The 19586-nt window shown below is 31.8% G+C and overlaps 1 protein-coding gene across 1 annotated transcript in view; it reads left to right on the top strand.

Annotated features, from left to right (window-relative positions):
- Nucleotides 1-19586, top strand: part of LOC140438927 (uncharacterized) — a 54998-nt gene that overhangs the window by 23994 nt on the left and 11418 nt on the right. Inside the window, exons 6-10 of the mRNA XM_072528562.1 lie at nt 4931-5017; nt 11439-11675; nt 15522-15578; nt 15635-15697; nt 15754-15849. Coding sequence (XP_072384663.1) covers nt 4931-5017; nt 11439-11675; nt 15522-15578; nt 15635-15697; nt 15754-15849 — 540 coding nt within the window. The remainder of the gene's footprint in view (nt 1-4930; nt 5018-11438; nt 11676-15521; nt 15579-15634; nt 15698-15753; nt 15850-19586) is intronic.

The following is a 19586-nucleotide window of genomic DNA, read 5'->3' as shown; positions in this document are numbered from 1 at the left end:
TATAATTGAAAAGGGGTAAAAAAGCAACGATTTATTGTAGCAATAATTTTTACACCATCATCATATAACGGGGGTCCTACGGCGATTGCCGCTTCCCGCATTTCAGCCTCCATCTTTTCCTGTCTCTCCAATCTCCCTCTTCTAAGCCTCTAGATTGCATTGTTTTTGTAATTTCTCTTCTCCAGGAATTTGGTGGTCTTCCCCTTTTCCGTCTTTCTGAGGGAACATACATTAAGGCTTTCTTTGGCAACCGCTCCTCCTCCATTCTCATCACGTGACCATACCATAATTTTTAAATTATTGTTAAAATTCATGAGAATGAATTTTTTTAATACGCATTAAATGTAGTACAGGATAAATCAAAACACAAATTCATTTTTTGCTGTTTTATTTTAAATGCATCACCCTGTATTTTACATCACCATCACAAACTTATGTCAATACAGTTTAATTTGTTTTAAGTATTTCCTATGTATACACTTATAGGTATATAATGTAATATAATAGTTTTTTTAGATATTTTAAATTGTAGAGGAGAAAGAGGTATTTTATTAATTAAATTTATCATTATCATTTTAATATTTACAGATATCTTAAAAAATAATGTCAAAATTAGATGAAGAAATTGTAATTTTTGTTTTAGAAAATGTTTAAAATGAGCTCCAATAACGTCATCCTAGGATTAACGACGGTTTTCAAATGATCTATATGGTTTATTATGGCGTAAAATTATGAAATGCTTTTCTAATTCTGGCCCTCACGTCATCAATGATTGTTGGAGGTTCACAGTATACTGATCCTTTAATATGGTCCCAAAATAAGTCGAGTTTACTTACTTCTAGTGATCTAGCTGGCAAATGAATTGATTCTTCACTTCCTATATATCTGATAGAAAATTGCTCATTCAATTCACCTTGGATAAGTGCATTATGATGGAAAGGAAGCACCATCATGTAAATAGCATAATTCTTAACAGATGTTGAGTGGCACATTTTAAAGTAAAATAATAAATAATTTACTACCAAAGTCTAACTAACCCTTTCCTGTACTCTTTCCTTAAAAAAGAAATAGTCTACTACATAATTAACTAAGATATCACCCAAACTTTTAAGGACCACATAATTTGACTGTTCGTAATTATGTGGTACGGATTTGTTGTGGAGTATTAATGGAAGCTATATCGATTGACACATCCGTTTGTGTAAAACGTTGCTTCATTTCCGGATAAAACTAAGAAAAATTTGTTTGTACAATTATTTTTTGTTGTGTCCATTGACATAAAGCTACCCTTGTTTTAAAATTATTCGCAGTCAATTATTGTTAGCGCTGGATGTGGTATGGTTGTATGTGGTGTCTCGAGAGAATTTTCTGTATAGATATGTTAACTACATATTGCTTTCTTTAAATGTTTCGGATATTTGTATATTAATTCGGTTTCTTCTGCTGTACCTGTTTTTGTTTTTTTTAGTCTCACACCACTGAACCATTGTAATTGAATCTATCCATTATATTTTGAAATTCTCTCTTATTCGGATGCCGACGATCTGGATATCACTCATGAGACTCTTGCTACAAGTGTTCCTTACTTTTAACATTCATTGTTGACTGTTGTAAAATAATTATTAAAATTCAGGATAATATCAAAACAATTTGAGCGATGGACTCGACTGTTACTTGTTGGAAATTCACTTTAACTAACAACAAATCACTAAAAACTTTGGTTTTTAAAACTTCCACCAAATTTATTATAATTTTTATTTTTTTTATAACTAAACCTGTTATTGTCTTTATTTTTTAGTTTGTTAATTTTCATAGATTCTAATAAAGATAGTTTAAGACTTATTTTGCATGTCAAAAATTTGAAATTTGTCATTAAAAGAATGATTATCGCTCAGAAGGTGAAGTGCGTATGTAAAATATGTTTTTATATTATTGAAAGAAACTGTACGTTCTACCATACGTTTGTTAACAGTTCTATCAGTTTGGCCGATGTAAGTTCTTGGACAGTCTCTAGATTTAAGATTGTATACTTCTTTTGACTCTGATTGTTCTTAATACATCTGTCTAAGTTGTTATTTGTTCTGAAATCTAGTATTATACCTTTCTTTTTTATGTGTTTGGCTATTTTTTTGGATTTGCATATTGTTGATATCTTGCCTGTATATGTAATCGAGCAGAAGGTACTGAATTTTTTCTCTGGTGGTAGAAATACTAATTTAAAGGGTTTCTTGTGTAGTTTTTAATTTAAAATTTTACTGATTGTTGATCGTTGTACCCATTGTTTATTGCTATTTGCTTAATGCTCTTCAATCCTATCTTAAAGTTGTTTTTTGACATGGGAATTTTTGTTATCCTATATAAAAGACTATGGCAGGCTGCCAATTTATGTTGTGTAGAATGGGATGATGAATTATGTATAGTTGTGTCAGTATAGGGAGGCTTACGAAATACAAAGAATTTATATTTCTTTTTAAGTCTTATAATTTTTAAATCTAGAAAATTTATGGATTGATTCTGTTTTAAAAAGTCCTGTTACAAAGAGCATCAAAGAGCCATTTCAATTAAAAATAAATAAATAGAAAACACCATACAAAAGCAGACAAAGGTAACACTACTATTATTATAGATAAAATTGAATATAACAAAACAATAGAATTTTTTAATATTTAAAGTATTGAAACAATAAATAAAATTCCGACGAAAAAATTTAAAAAATAAATCCTGGCCTTATAAATAAACTGGCTTTAGAAAATTTAAAATCAATATATAATGCAATAGAACAGAAATACAGCATTCTAAATTATAATCTTTTATTAAACTGCACAAACCTGATCACCCAATAAGACCTGTTGTGTCTTTTGATATATCTCGGTCATATAAACTTAAAAAAAAGTTGGAGATTATTTTAGAACACACTTAATATTCACCTCAATTTACTGCACGAAATTCAATAGGACTAGTTAACAAAATAAAACATTTTTAATTATCTAACAACTCCTGATTAATTTCATGTGACGCTAAAAAGTTTCTCCCTAGTGTTCCTCCTACAGAAACTTTTGTTTTAGTAAAAACCTTTTAGACCATAATATTACAAATGATTACATCTGATATTTTACATCTTCTTAAAATATGCATAAACCAGGACTAATTTGAATTTAATAATCAAATATATAAATATACAAGTAACAGTGCAGGACTAATACCATAATGGGTAATTCTCAACTAAAACGGACAACTTGACCAATCTTTTTCGTATATTAATTCACTTTATAGTCATATTGAATTCATAATAAAAACAGAACAAAATTAATCCCTAAATTTTTGTGGATTTAAAAATTATCAGACTTAAAAAAACATGAATTTTCCGCATTTTTAAACCTACCCATACTGACACGACTAAACACAATTTATCGCCCCATCCCACACAACATAAATTAGAAGGCTACCATAGCATGTTACATAAATGAATAGAAATTCCCATATCCAAAAGCGAATTCGAAATAGAATTAAATATCATTAAGCAAATAGCAGTAAACAATGGGTACAACAAACAAAGAATAAATAAAATTTTAAATCAAAAACTAAAAGAAATTAGTATTTTCACCACCAGAGAAAAAATCTAAGTACTTTCTGTTCGATTACATATAAAGGCAAGATATCAACAAAAATAGCCAAATACATAAAAAAGGTTTAACACTAGCTTTTAGAATGAAAAACAACTTAGGAAAATATATTATAAAAAAAAAGATTTAAAAATAAAAGGACTAACCCAGTGGTGTATACAAACTTAAATGTAGCGACTGCGCAAAAACTTACATCGGTCAAACTTGTAGAACTTTTAACAAACGTATAGCAGAACATAAAATGACTTCTAATAATATAAAACCAGATTCTACATACACACTTTACCTTCTGGACCATAAATATTCTTTTAGTGATGAATTTAAATTCTTCACATTCAAATGAAAGGCCTTAAGCTATCTTTATTAGAATCTATAGAAATTAATACATTAACTTGAGATAAACAGTTCTCTCCTCCTCAACTTATTCAGTTAATGACTATACAGTGCAAACGCATACCAAAAATAGATCACTTAAGAAAGACACGTAACCGAAACAGCTCTAGTAATAAAAGTTTTCAGTGTTTTATTGTTAGAAAAACAATTTGGTTTAAATATAAATTATCAATTTGTGAAAGATACCTTCATAGCAATCTCAATTTTAACGATTTAGGAACTTATTACACTGAAAATATTAATTTCTTTTTTTTTGTATTTTGCTTAAAGGTTTTTGTAAGTAGTTCAGTTCCTAAAAATATTAAATTTAATTTATAAAATTCCCCCCTTTCCACTACAATTTAAAATATCTCAAAAACTATTAATTAGGTATAAGCATAGTGATACATATAACAAATTAAACTAATTTGACTTTAGTTTATGAGTGTAATATAAAATACAAGGTGATGCATTTAAAAATACTGAGCAAATAATGAATTTTTGTTTTGACTTACCCTGGCTGGTTAAGTTAGAGAGTATTAGCAAAATCAATCATCTTTATAAATTTTGGCAATCATTTGAAAACTATGACTACAACAGGTCCTTGCTTTTGTACCCCTTTTCAATGATATTGGGCGTTGAACTTTTTAAATACCTTCTATAATATAAATTTGTATTCTTATAACAAGAAAATAAAGCAAAGTCTAAATTTAAAATAAAATACAGGGTGTTTTAAGTAAACAAATATCTTTGATGCAGATTTATGGAAGCTACCTCATATTTCTGTAAATAACTTTTTTTGAGGTGTCCTTTAATAACAGATATAAAAGCCTTTGTGAGAAAAGTTGCATATAATTATGATGTCGCTTGTAAATATTGTGCCATGTATACAATACAACATTTTATACTTAACAATTTTTTCTAAATTATTTTAGGTAATTCCAAATAAAGAAAGCAAAGGAACGGAAAACCTAATTAAAATTGAAACCACAACTATCAGTCAGTATCACGAAACTACATCGGTAAGAATGAAAATTTAATTAATGTAAACATAGTTTTTCTAGAATGATTTAATACAGATTAACAGACGCAATAAAATTATGGTTAAATCAATGAATATGAACTAATGATTTTATTTTTATTCCACAATTAGCATTAAAACATTGAGAACGTGTAACCAAAAATGTGGAACAATGACAAAGCATAAAGGTTAAGATAATTGAGTAGAATACCAATAGTTTGTAATTAAAAATAAGGTTCTTAAATAATTATCAAATGAATCTAAATTATATGAAAAATTATTAAGCGTAAAAACCTTCTGATCATGTTCTGATATATATTTTTTAATATTATTTTAAATCACTTTTCAAATTCTGTTTAATTTGAGAAGTTATTTTAATTACTCGGAGTAAGACCTATTTTTGTTTAACTCCAATAATTAACAACGGATAGAAAATTGAAATTCTGTAATGCCGTAAGTTCTCACAACTTTGGTCTTAGGTTAAATCTCTGACAACGTGTGTCTCAGACCAAAAATCGACATATTATTAATACCTTCTTTTCTATACGTAATAACACATGCTTGTAGTTGGTATTAACCATTTTCTTGTCTTTCTTCTTAATTGGAGGAACCAGGAATTTATTTCCTGTTGCCGACATCAATATTCTTTGTTTGAGCATATTTTGTGTCAGTGTGACAGCCTGTCAAATGTGCGGTTCTCTTTATTAGACGAGGAAAAGCTATCGGAAAAGAGCTACATTTTAAAAAGGGTCAGGCTAAAAAATGTAATCTAGGATTAACGTATGGTCCTAAAGTTTTGGGAAAAATTTCAAAAGCATATAACTCTGACCACAATAATCTTATATTTTTATTAAATTATTCAACAATTTAACTTACCTATCCTTATTATAAATCAAAATTCAAATGACAGACAAGGGACTATTATTTTCGATTTGCCTAATAATTCTCCTGACACGTTGCATCATCCTTTGGACGACTTCGGCGTCAATTTCTCTAATTTTTGTATATATGCGGCGTCTTAACTGTTCCTGATTTTGTGCTTCCCATCCGTTATTATAGACTTTCCGACTTAATATTGCCCAGAACTCTTCAATTGGACGAGCCTGAGGTAGGTTGGGGGGATTGTCTGCTTTCGGTACAAAGGTAATGTTGTTAGTTTCGTACCAGTCCCTTGTGATCCTCGCGTAATGACATGAAGCAAGATCTGGCCAAAAGACTATTTGATCATTTGCATGATGTGTGTTCACAAACTAAAGCAATTTAGAGAGACATCTTTGAATATAAATATTTGCGTTTAAGGCTTCGCCTCGAACAACACCAATGTAGGGCTGTGAGATAAAGCCAGCCTCAGAAATTGCACACCATACCAAAATTTTGTCCTCAAATTTTTTCTTACTTTTGAATTTTATTTCATCAGGTACATTTTCGTAATCGTTCGTGTAAAACCCATCGTTACCCTTCATCTCAGAGTTGGAGAAAGCAAAATATTTTTCATCGTCCATCACGATCAACTTGTTAACGAAATGCACTCGCCTTAACCCTTTCACTATGACTTCCTTTTAGAGTGATTAAAAAATTCTAATTTTTGGTATACAAAGTATTGTTGCACTATAGATTATTTTTTTTTACATAAAAAGAATTTAACTACCCCCACCCTTCCAGTACAGGATGTCCATCACAATGGACAAAAAAAGTTCATGGAAGTAAAAAAAACCATTGAGTGTTAATTTTTTATTAGAAACTCTTATAAATCAGATCATTATTGTCAAAAGTAATATAAATTATAACATTTACTTTGTATGAAATGTGGAAAAACAATTCCTTTCCTTTAAAATACATAAATAAACTTTGCATGCTTGACAAAATGTATGTGTCCTGCTCTTACACCCCTCATTTTTGCATCTTGAGGCTTCCTTTTTATCATCTTACTGTGGAAGATGATGGTGTCCATCAAATCTAAGGTCTTTTAGAGGCCTTATTTTAGTTTTTTTCTTTTTGGAGGGACCTGGATCCTCGAAGCTTTTTGAAGGCCTGCCTCTTTTAGGAGCACGTCTACTGCAGATTAGATTTTCGGCCACTTCTTGGCGAAAAGCTAACAAATCAAGGATTTCCCTCTTGTTTACTTCCAAAAGAATAGCTTGAGTGCGATACTCAAGCCATGAATTTACCAGGGCTAAATCAATGGCATGAGTGATCATTCTCACAGTCCATTTCTTTGATCTGACATAGGATCGGTATAGACTTAGTAAGAAGTCCAACTTGTCGACGCCGGCCATGTTACTGTTGTATCGTCTTATAGCTTCAGGCCTGGGAATCTGCACATATTCTTTTCTTGTTTTGTCCCATCTTTCTCAAAATTTGTTTGGTTCCTTTTCAACTCATCTTTGTCATTTTCCACCATATTTTCACCATTTACAATTAGCCCCAACCTTTCGTCTTCATCTGCCAAATCTACATCTTCAACGTCGCTGTTTTCAGGCTCATTTTCATTTCCATTATTTTTATCTATAGTTACATCTAGAATGTCATTATTTCTTTGTTCTCTAGATATTTCGTCTGACTCCCAACCATCATCATCATCTGACAGGTACTCAATATCTGAAACATCATCGTTCTCAAGATAATAAAGAAGTTCTTCTTGGGTTAGCTTTCTTTTTGAATTTTTTCTTGCGTTTGCCATTATCTAAAAAACAAAAACAAACGTATGAAGGACAAACATTAGTAAATATCCATATAAAACAAAAAAACTAAAACTTTTGAAAACTAAATTTAGTCAATTTTTAGGGGTGCCCCTCCCTCAACAATTTATTGTCTCGCGTCTCCACCATACCGACACTACTAATACAAAATAGAAATAAAATTTATAACTTTTGCAAAAACATGGTCTAATAATATATTGTCCACAAACTGCGTTTGTCCATGGTAATGTACATACTAATTCAAACTACATCTGTGGACTTTGTATTATATAAAGCATTATAAATTATTATGGAACTCCAACGTTGAAACATGTACTTACCAATAGCAAATCATAAAACTTCTAATTTTAGTAGATTTACAAGAAAACGTAAAATATATCACATTACCTAAAATGCACCTGTTTGCACAACACGCCACTCACGTTTTAAATGTTAATTAACGTCTATTGTCAAACTTTATCGCACTTACTACCAACCTAAAAACTTTAAAATAGTTTGTACTTTCTGATGTACAAATGTAGATTAGGAGATAAAAATTCTGAATTTTATATAAGGCAATAAAATTCAATGTACATGGTGATGTAAAAAAATAGTGAAAGGGTTAACGCGCGGCAACATCTCGGAATTCTTTCTAATTGATCCTCTGTGTATTTTGGAGCTTTCCTTCTTTTCCGGTAGATAATACTGTTATCGATAGGGTCCTGTATACTGTAGTCTTTCCAACATGAAATCTTCTGGCCAGTTTTCTCTGTGAGACCCCAATTTTGTTCTTAGCTGCTTCAATCAGTCTTGCCTCTCTTATGGTTCAAAATCCGCGGTCGGCCACTTTTACTCAAGTCAACACATGGTATCCCTTCTTCACATTCTCTGATTGTGCGATAAATTGTCGGTTTTGATCTCGATTAATATTAACAATATCTCGTTTCGATACTCGCCCAACCATATTATAAACACCTCGACGAATATCAATTTTATAAGACATTTTGCAGAGCACAAACCAAAACATTCTGTTTTGTTTATTAAATGTCAATAACTGATGACATTTCAATTCCATGGCCTTCTTTGTTAAATGCATTTTGCTTCTCAATCAGACCAGGTGAAATTTTTCCCAAAACTTTAGGACCATACGTTAGAGGACCACTATAGACCTGAAAAGGTTGCAGTGGAATAGGCCAAATGCCACCTCATTGAATTTTTCTATATAATTGATAAACGTTTCTTTGTAACTCACTCTAAGAATTTTTGATTATCAGCAGATCATCATGTAAAAAAGAAAAAAGGCAAGAAGTTTCTTTTTGTTTTTTTCCCCTCAGTCTATATATGATATATATATATATATATATATATATATATATATATATATATATATATATATACATATATATATATATATATATATATATATATATATGTATATATATACATATATATATACATATATATATATATATATATATATATATATATATATATGTATATATATATATATATATATATATATATATATATATATATATATTTATATATACGCCGTTCATTCCTGATTTAATGTTTGCCGCTCTTACTTAGAGCTCGCAAATTTGCTTGTTCCGGTGAATCACTCCGCATTCTTCTTGTGCATTGTCAAACTTGACCTTTATTACAATTTTCTTCTACTCATTTCAATCTACGCATAGTTCCCTCCAGTTTTTCGCTTTTAGGATTTTAATATCTCTCATGACCTGGTATCTAGATCGTCCCCTTGATCTTTATGCTTTTTTTGAATTTGGTGACCTTCTTAATCAGTAGGCTGTTTTTCCTTCTCTCTATATGTCGTAGTCATCTCAATCTCTGGTTTATTCTTCTTTTCATTTCTTAATTTTTCATTCTTATTGGTCCCATAATTCTTCTGAAGATTGTCCTTTCGAATATTCATTATTTTTCTTCATCTTTATCTGTGAAGCACATTGTCTTAGCTGAGTATGTAACTACTGGTCTGATTGCAACTTTGAATATTTTCAGTTTTGTATTTCTGGATATGTTCTTGTCATTCATTAGCCTATGATATCTTCAGTATGTTTTGTTGCCTGTTAGTATTTGCTCTGTTTCTTCTTCATATATATATTTAGGGATTCTACAGTGTTCACTGCCTTCCCTCGCTCAACCGTTTCCATCTCTCTCTGTTGTTCCATTCTCCATCGTTTAGTCCTCTCTTACTCATGGCGTCGTCTACTTCGTTCCTCCAGGATTTTCGGGGTCGTCCTCTTTTCCTCCTTCCTATGGGGCTCCACTCGGTTATTCTTTTTATCCATCCGCTGTCGCTAGCTCTTCTTACATGTTTCTTCTTCACTTCTGTTATTTTTGCCATTCTCTATTACTTTCAACTATATAAATTGTTGAACTCTTTTAAAAGTGTAGTTTTCTATCTTATCTCTGTCGTCTTGTTATTTTTTCTTCTAGAACAGAGTAGATATTTTGTTTTTCGTTCGTTAATTTCTAGACCTCTAATTAGTGCTTCATGTGCCAGGATTTTTACTGCATCTTTTATTCTTGCTTTGTATCTTTCCCTAACAACTATGCCATCTGCATATGCTACTATTTGTGTTGGAGAGTGGGCTATAGTTCCTTTAATTCCGCTGGCCTTGACTGTTCCTTCTACTGCTATGTTGAATAGTGTGGTTGAAAGGGCACCGCCTTTTCTCACTCCTATTTCTATTGCCATTGAGCTTGTGCTAGCTTCTTCTGTTGTGAATTTTAAACACTAGTCTACATTTTCTTTGTTGAGTTGTTAGGTATCCAGTTAGCCAAAGTTTATCGCTGTCGTTTAACAATTCTTCTAGGTCCTTTAACAACTCTTCCATCCACACCTTTTTTTTTGTTTTTGGACATTGGTCTGCTACTTAATTTTTCTCTTTGCTGTTTTATTTTGATTTAATATTTTGTGTCGAACCATTATTTCCTTCTTTTTATTTCCCTTTGTCCTAGCATCTCTTCAGCTGAATTTGAAACGTATTTGTTTATAAGTCTCCATATTTTTTTTGTGTTAGATTTTTCTCTAGGGTAGTCTCATACGGTTCCCTTAGTTCCTGTACTCTTAAGTTTTTCAGGTTCCATCTTCTTTTGTTTTGTCTTGTGCTCTCTGTTTTAATTACCTTTACTGTTATTTCTCCTATTACTAGAAAATTATGTGTGTCCGCGCATTCTTCTTTATATAATCTGACCTCATATATTATTATTTTCTATTTTTTGGATATTATGTAATCTGTTAAGCCATTATTTATTTATTTACTTTTTTCAATAATTTAGTCTTTCATAAAAAAATATACAGAAGTAAATAAATTTAACTCAAGCCAACTAGATGTTTAAAACTATACTTTTTGATATAATTATTTTCAACTATACATAGCTAGAAAAACGAGACCATGAAACTATTGGTAATAGAAGACCAAAGACCAAGAGGAAGATCTTTAACATGATGGACAAAGCAAATTAGAACTCTGGTAAGAAAATCCCCACATGAAGCCGTCCATATGACATAGAATTGCAGACAATGAAGACAGCAAGATAATAATATTGCCTACCTTTTCCTTCTCATTCCTTGAGCCCCTGACAGAGGCCCAAGGAATGAGAAGGAAGAGGTTTTAAAGCCATATATTATTCCTTATATATTCATTAGGCTATATGACATGTATTTCGTTAAATTTATTACAATAAAAAAATCAATAAAATGTTTTTATTTTATAGACCCATATCGAGACAACTGAAAAAATAGTAGTCCCTCTTTCTGCAACTTTCAACATAAGCGAAGTTGAAAGTTCTGTCAACGAAACTACGCGCAATCCTAGAGAAGAAACGGAGAAAGATGATCCTGAATTTGCTGAAAAAGAATCCCAGGAATCAGATGAATCCAGTGAAGAAGACGATGAAGACATGAATATGGTTACAGGAATTTTATCGGCTCTTCTTGGAGGTCTTAGTAAGGTAACGTGTATTTAAATTCATATTTGGTTATAAGTATTGCCAAACTCTCTTTATATTAGAGTCTGTATTAAATTATTGTATTGAAATGTCATAAAATTACTTAATAAACATACTAAAATGAAGTAAAAACATAAGTATCTAATACTGTGTCAAGTTTATTTTCGCAAAAGTCGTAAACAGTTAACGATTTTACATTACTTTGCAGTATTTGCAGCAATACATTAATATAAAAAATATATAATACGCCATTTTGAAGGTTATTTTCAGGCAGATAAAATGTTTATTTTTAAGTATAAATAAAAAACTTTTTAATAGTAAAAGGAAATTCGAGAAAATCGTATTTTTCGCACTAAATTGTTCATAATTAAAAAATCACGCCGAATTTCGTCAAGACGCTGCGCTGATAACTTTTACTTTGCTTTAATTTGAAACAACTTGGCGAAACTATTTTATCTGTGCTATCTGTGCTTTGAAAATCTGACTACGTACCATTAGATGTTATATATTTTTAATATTGTTGTATGGAGCTGAGACTTGGACATTAGAAAAATGTAATTTAAAAAGAATCGAGGCTTTCGAACTCTGGTTATACCCCAAAGTATTAAAAATCTCATGGACTTATAGAATTATAAATAAAGAAATACTGGGTAGGGTTGGTAAAGAAACGGAACTAATCACCAATAGACAAACAAGAAATTTTCATAAATTATTCTTTGCAATTTTCTCTATTGTTGTAAGCTCATTTAAACGTCTTGAACCCTCCACCAATATTCTTGTACATATACCTACAACTACATATAACTTTGTTATATAAATATCGCTTTTAAAGATGTCTTTGAGTTTTCCATAGGCTGCCCATGCTAGGTTTATTCTTCTTCGTAGTTTGTATGTTTGGTTGTCTGTTGTGATCTTTATTTCGTGTCCAAGGTATATAGATTTTTCCACTAGCTCTACTTCGTTATCTCACATATTGATATTTCCGCTAAGTACTAGGTTTGTCATGAATTTTGTTTTGGAGATGTTTATTTTAAGACCCACACTGGCACACACTAACTGAAGTTCATGTAGCATTGTACATATATCCTTGCGGTTGTCCGAGAACAAAACTATGTCGTCTGCGAATTTCAAATTTGTCAATCTTCTACCGTTAATGTGCAGGCCTTTCTCTTCCCAGTTAAGTTTTTTACAAGCATATTCTAGTACTGCGGTTAACAGTTTAGACAATAAGGTATCTCCTTGTCGAACTCCTCTGCCGATTGGGATATGATCCGTGATTTTATGTAGCGTTAAAGACATAGTTGCGTTCTTGTATGTATTGTAAATTAACCTTGTATATCGGTAGCCAATGCGGCATGTTTGTAGTGCTTTCAGGATTTTGTCAATTTCTACCGTATCAAAGGCTTTATGGAAATCTACAAAAGCCCTAACGAGTGGTCGATGGTATTCGATAGTCTTTTCTATTGCCGTTTAATTGCTCTGTAGGTGATCATTATAGATAGAGTTACGAACAATGAAGTACTGAGAAGAATACGTAAAGAGAAGGAAGTTGAACTTACAATTAAAGAAAGAAAGCTACAGTATCTCGGACATGTGATGCGGGGCGAGAAGTATGGCATCCTGCGACTCATAATGCAAGGAAAGATAGATGGCAGAAGAAGCATCGGAAGAAGACGAATTTCATGGCTTAAGAACCTGGGAGAATCATTTGGATGCAGCTCAAAACAACTATATAGAGGTACTGCCTCAAAAATTAAAATAGTTATGATGATTGCCAACCTCCGTAGCGGAGATGGCACCTGAAGAAGAAGGTGATCATTTGTTCAAAATCCGGTACGAAATCCCGCTTGCTCTATTGGTTGGTAGAAATCAAGCTTTTTCTCAAGACGATTCGTTATTAATCTTATAAAGAGTTCTATAGGTGACTAAGAGGGCTTATAGGTCTGTAGTTTTTTAATTCATGGGATCTTCTTTTTTGTACAATAGAATTAACTCAGCATTGTGCCATTTGTCGGGTATATTACTATCCAAAAGGCACATGCTAACAAGGTTTTTTATTTTCTTAAGTAGGCAAGTGTCTTCAATTTTGAGTGCATAGTAACTACACAATCTTCGCCTGGAGGTTTATTATTCTTAGCTTATCTTAGGGCTAGTTTTATTTCGTCTATTGTGTTTTTTGGCAGTAGTTCTGATCCTTGGTTCACAATGTACTTTTTCCTTGTCAATATTTCTGGTACTTAATGTGTTCTGCTATTTGCTTTGTGTTGGCTTGTATACAACAATTTGTGTAAGTCTTCAACTATTTAAGGGTGTCCTCTCTGTTGATTGTAAGATGACCATTTAAATCTTTAATCTTTATTATCTGCCTTGTCCTCGTTCTTAGTCTTTTTCTCAACACTTTCACACTTCTATTGTTCTCAATGGTATGTTCGATTTGTTCTTGGTTGTATTTAGAAAAAATTAGTTTGTATACAAAAAGCGATTATTGCGATTTAATAGTAAAATAAAGGTAGAAGGTATCAGCATAGCTCGCAACAAATAAAAAAAATATAATAAAATATGCAGCCAAAATAGAAAATGAGCATGTTAACTTAGGAATGGATCACTACAGGAGCAATGCGACCAATTTGTGGCAATAATATTGGAAGACTCTGAGGTTTCCAGAGCAACAACTAATACATCCACGGAGGAAGCTAAGCTACTTAAGGTAAGGAATGCCAAACGTTTAGAACGTTTCAAACAATAAGAAAAAGGTTAATGCAAATTAATAAGAAAAAAAAACGTAGAAGGTATACGATTGCTTTCCATCTTATACATATATTTTATTATATTTTTTTCGTTTGTTGCAAGCTATGCCAATACCTTCTACCTTTATTTTACTGTTAACTCGCATTAACCTTTTTATTGTTATTTGAAACGTTCTAAACGTTTGGCATTCATTTCCTTTAGTAGCTTAGCTTCCTCCGTGGATGTCTTAGTCGTTGCTCTAGAAAACCCAGAGTCTTCCAACCTTATTGCCACAAATGGGTTGCATTGCTCCTGTAATGATCGATTTCCAAGTTAACATGATCCTTTTCTAACTTGGCTGCACTGTACTGAAGTCGACCAATAGTCCGAAATACGTATATATTGCTTTCCATTTTATACACATATTTTATTATATTTTTTTGATTTGTTGCGAGCTATGCCAACACCTTCTACCTTTATTATAATATAAGAAAACAGGTAGCGCAAGGCTGCGTAGCGCAAGCGGTAGGCAAGCGCAAGCGGTATGCTTGCCTTGCATACCGGTGGTCCGGAGTTCGAATCCTAATGCCGGCAAGAACAACTAGACATTTTTAAAAAATGTCTATAGGCCCCAGGTCGACTCAGCCTGAATAAAATGAGTACCTTGGGTAAAACCAGTTGTAATAATAGGCGGTTGAAGCGTAGCACTGGCCATGTTACCTTCCTTGTATACCGTAGGCCCTAGATATAGCAGACTAACCTGGTATACTCCCAAAGCCGCGAAGCGGTATAAAACGGGAGACTCTTATTATAAGAAAACAGGTTCTTGATTAATGTGTTGTACTCTTTTTCGCTCATTTGTTTTACGGTTCTTTTGCTACTGTATTTGATTTAAAAACATTGAATATGTAACAGTTTAAATCATTTTTATTTATATTATTGTAATGTATTAAACATTTATTTAATACGTTATGGAGTGTTTTATAGGCTAAGTTTCAGCTTAAATTTTTGCTAAGCTAAACACTCTGCTAAATTTAAATTGAACTGTAAAATTTGTTTAGCTCTATCTACTTTAAATATTTTTTAAACACATTCTAAATTAATCGCTTGGTTTTTTTTTAGCCTGATGGAGGTATTGATCTGGACGCAATCGTTGGTCTTATAGGCAGTTTAAGTACAGTAAGTTTTTTCTTTACATATCATATAGATCTAATACAAGTAAAAATATTTTTTAGCAAAACGATGACGGTAGCTACGACTTTTCTGGATTAACCGAATTACTAAAAGGATTTTTCGGAGTAAGCTTAATTAATCTGGTCTATTTGACAATACTTTCTATTATTAATACTTTTAGGGAGGTGGAGACGGAGGAGGTGGTTCTGATATCGGTGCTTTCGCTGGAGGTTTATTAGGTGCAGTCATAAAAGGAATTGCAGATCCACCTGGTGGTGTAAGTAAAACAGAATAAAATCCTAGTTATTCATAAACGTGCTCATATTATATTGCCATACCAAAATTTTTAAATTTCAAAAACCTGGTAAGTGTCATTTTCCAAATCTTACAGGAGGGATAAAAAACCGGTGAGTCGTTAGTCGTATTCGTTCGTACATTCAATGAAATGTTTATGTAGTTTATGGTGTCATACAGCAGCCTAACTACACAATTTTATAGGAAATTCAACTCACGGCCCGAAACACAGTAATGAAAAGTAGTTCAGTGGTCACTTTTATGTACAATGTATTACAAGACGAAACATTAAATGTAACACCACTATGACACTACTATGATACCACTATGATAAATTTTGTAGCAAATAAACTTTTGTTCTTAGGTGACCATATATATATATATATATATATATATATATATATATATATATATATATATATATATATAAAGGAGTACGACCGTCAAACAATATTCAATAAGAGCCAACGAACTTCAACGAAAATACCGGTAACTTGACTTGGTTTTCCGGCTGGAACTTTTGAATTTGAGATGCGCCCTAAAGTGAAGTATAAGACGTTTTGTAAACGTTAACTTTGTTATAAAACAGCTCTGTGCCAGTGTGTTTTTTTACAAATCTTTTGTTTTTATTTCTACACTTTACTGTAATATGTTTTTTTACGTACAATGTGACGGGTTTTTCTAGTTCTTCGCAGTAGTTTTTATCCATTTTTTTTTCACCTATAAAGTAATCTTTTTCTTATGGTTATACATGAATTCGACTACATATGAACATTTAAGCTAACATTACAACTTTAATATTGTTACCACGGATACTAAGAGAATGGTGTGTTTGTTTTACACCTTAGCTTTCTTAACTCACCATTCATTGAACTGATGAAGCTTGTAAATTAAATAAGCGAAACGTCTTCAAATATAGGAATGGAACTTTGATTTCCTTTTATTATTTCTCCTTTGACCGATATCCTCGTGACCAAAAGATTTATTTTTTTGAACTTACTTATTGTATATATATATATATATATATATATATATATATATATATATATATATATATATATATATATATATATATACACTACTCAACAATTGAAGTGGATAATTTTAAAATTTCTAAAATTAACATATAAAACTATTTTTAAAATAATTGCCTATACTATACTCTATATGCTATCTTTATTGCCAATATTTTTTGCATGTGGTTTTTTTCTTCCTATTCTTATCGGCCCTTATCTCGTACAAAAAGAGACATGTTGTTCCAAACATGAATATATCATTCGTATAAAAGTGCTTGTATTGGCTTTACCAGTTGTCAATAAGTCAAGAAATCTATTTATCACAAAAACATTATGCCGCAAAGACGTTTAGAACTAGTGCAGCTCGAGCAAATAGCTCGTTGGATCCAACAAGGTATAACTCAACAAGAGGTTGCTATGGGGCTAAATGTGTCGCAAAGTGTGATAAGTCGTGCATGGAATCGGTATGTAGCAACTGGATCTGCAACATACCGGCATGGAGGAAGAAGAGAACGATCTACAACTTGTCGGCAAGACCGTTTTGTAGTTCTGACGGCAAGAAGAAACCCAACATTCACGGCTTCCAGAATTAACAGTATCTTCAGGCATGCTACTGAACGAGCTATTTCCACTCAAACTGTTAGAAGACGGTTACATGCATCCAATTTAAGGGTTAGACGGCGCGCTACTCATCCACGACTAACTAGGGAGCAGCGTGCATGCAGATATCGCTGGGCGATGGAGCACTATCAGTGGAATTTCGAAAATTGGAGGAATTGTCTCTTTACTGACGAGTCTAGATTTCGTTTGTATACAAATGTTGGCCGAATATTGGTGTGGACGGAAAGAGGACAACGTTACAATGAAAATCTGAGAGTCCCAACCACTCTTTTTGGAGATGGATCGGTTTGCCTGTGGAGAGGCATATGTTTTGACGGTCGCACGGACTTAGTCGTCTTAATTAATGAGACAATGACTGCTACACGATATCGAGACAGAGTCATAGTACCAATAGTTGTTCCATTTTTTGGTGCAATAGGCGAACAATTTGTTCTGATTGATGATAATGCTCGCCCTCGCCGTGCGAGAATTGTCAACGAGTGTATAGAAGCTCATGGCATTACAAGAATGAAGTGGCCACCGTGTTCACCTGATATGAATTGCATTGAACATGTTTGGGCCGAAATGTCTAGGCAACAAAACAGGCTCCTTCAACCGCCCCAAACCTTAGATCAGTTGGCCAATACATTACGCGCGATTTGGGAACGTATACCACAACAGTTCATCAATAATTTAATAAGAGGTCTTCCAAATAGAGTTAGAGCACTAAGGCGACACAGAGGTGGACCCACACACTATTAATTTTTCTTTTCGGGATATTAGAAATTGAGCACTAATAGAAATTTTAGGTTTTCTATTTTTCTAATTCTATTTTTCTAATTTATTTTCTATTTTTTTTTAAGAATTTCTTTCTTTCGGTTCATCTGTATGAAAATACGAAGTAAAAATAAATCTTTATTTATATTCCATTCCATTTTTCTATTTGACCTTATGAACAAAAAATAAAATACACATTTTCATAATATCCACTTCAATTGTTGAGAAGTGTATATATATATATATATATATATACAAACAACTCAGTTTATTAGGGCTGCAGTCAGTAGGTTTGGCCGGGATGTTATAGAAACACTCTTTTGACTTTTGGTCGATCTTTCGGAATTCTTTTTCGGAACTCTCCCAAGCCCCCAGACACTACTGCACTGACCACTATTCATTGATATTATAGTAGTGAAGTGAATAGTGATCAGTGCAATACCATCTGGAAGCTCGGGAGACTGAGACCTCGGAAGCCCTGAAGAAGACATCAGAGAGGATATCGAATGCTCGGCCCAATGGAAATCAACGCGGTTCAATCCGGAAGACTGATGAGTTTAATATTAATTTTTATTTTTATTTTAGTAATATATATATATATATATATATATATATATATATATATATATATATATACATATATATATATATATATATATATATATCGTTCATATATTGATATATTATCGGGCTATCATTTATTTATAGTCATATATAATATATAACCATATTATAATTAAATATTTTTAATAAATATGTCAAAATTATGCATAATTGATTTTGATGAGAAACGCACCATCTCCGCATATTGATATGATAATCATTGATGGTTCATAAATCACAGCAATTCGTTTTTTTATAATATATTTGGTGTGAAATACTTATCAGTTTACGTTACCATATTAGGAAATTTCCTTACGAAATTTTTATATAAAAACCACCTTTCCCCTTTGCAGACTATTATGTGTTTAACGATATATTAATATAAATTTAGAAATCAGACTTATTAGATTACATATATTTGCATATTTATGTGTTAACTAAATTAACTAAACTATTAGCATTGCTCAAGTCACATTTTTTAAACGGATTCATATCTTGATTGAAATTACACTTAATTTTGACAATTGGTTCCTGTGAATATTCAGGATATCCTTAAATTCTTATAGATTGCTGTTTAATAGGATATGAGTTATCTATTATTATATTTAAAATTTAAGTACTTAATGCTAATTATTAATATTATTATTTGCCGCTTATAGCCATTTATTTTAATTTAAAAACCATGAAGAAATAGTCCAGGCGGGATCTGTCGAAAAGCAGACCA

The sequence above is a fragment of the Diabrotica undecimpunctata genome, chromosome 4 (assembly GCF_040954645.1).
Source record: "Diabrotica undecimpunctata isolate CICGRU chromosome 4, icDiaUnde3, whole genome shotgun sequence".
In the NCBI taxonomy this organism is placed as follows: domain Eukaryota; kingdom Metazoa; phylum Arthropoda; class Insecta; order Coleoptera; family Chrysomelidae; genus Diabrotica; species Diabrotica undecimpunctata.
This window is presented reverse-complemented; position numbering and strand designations above follow the sequence as displayed.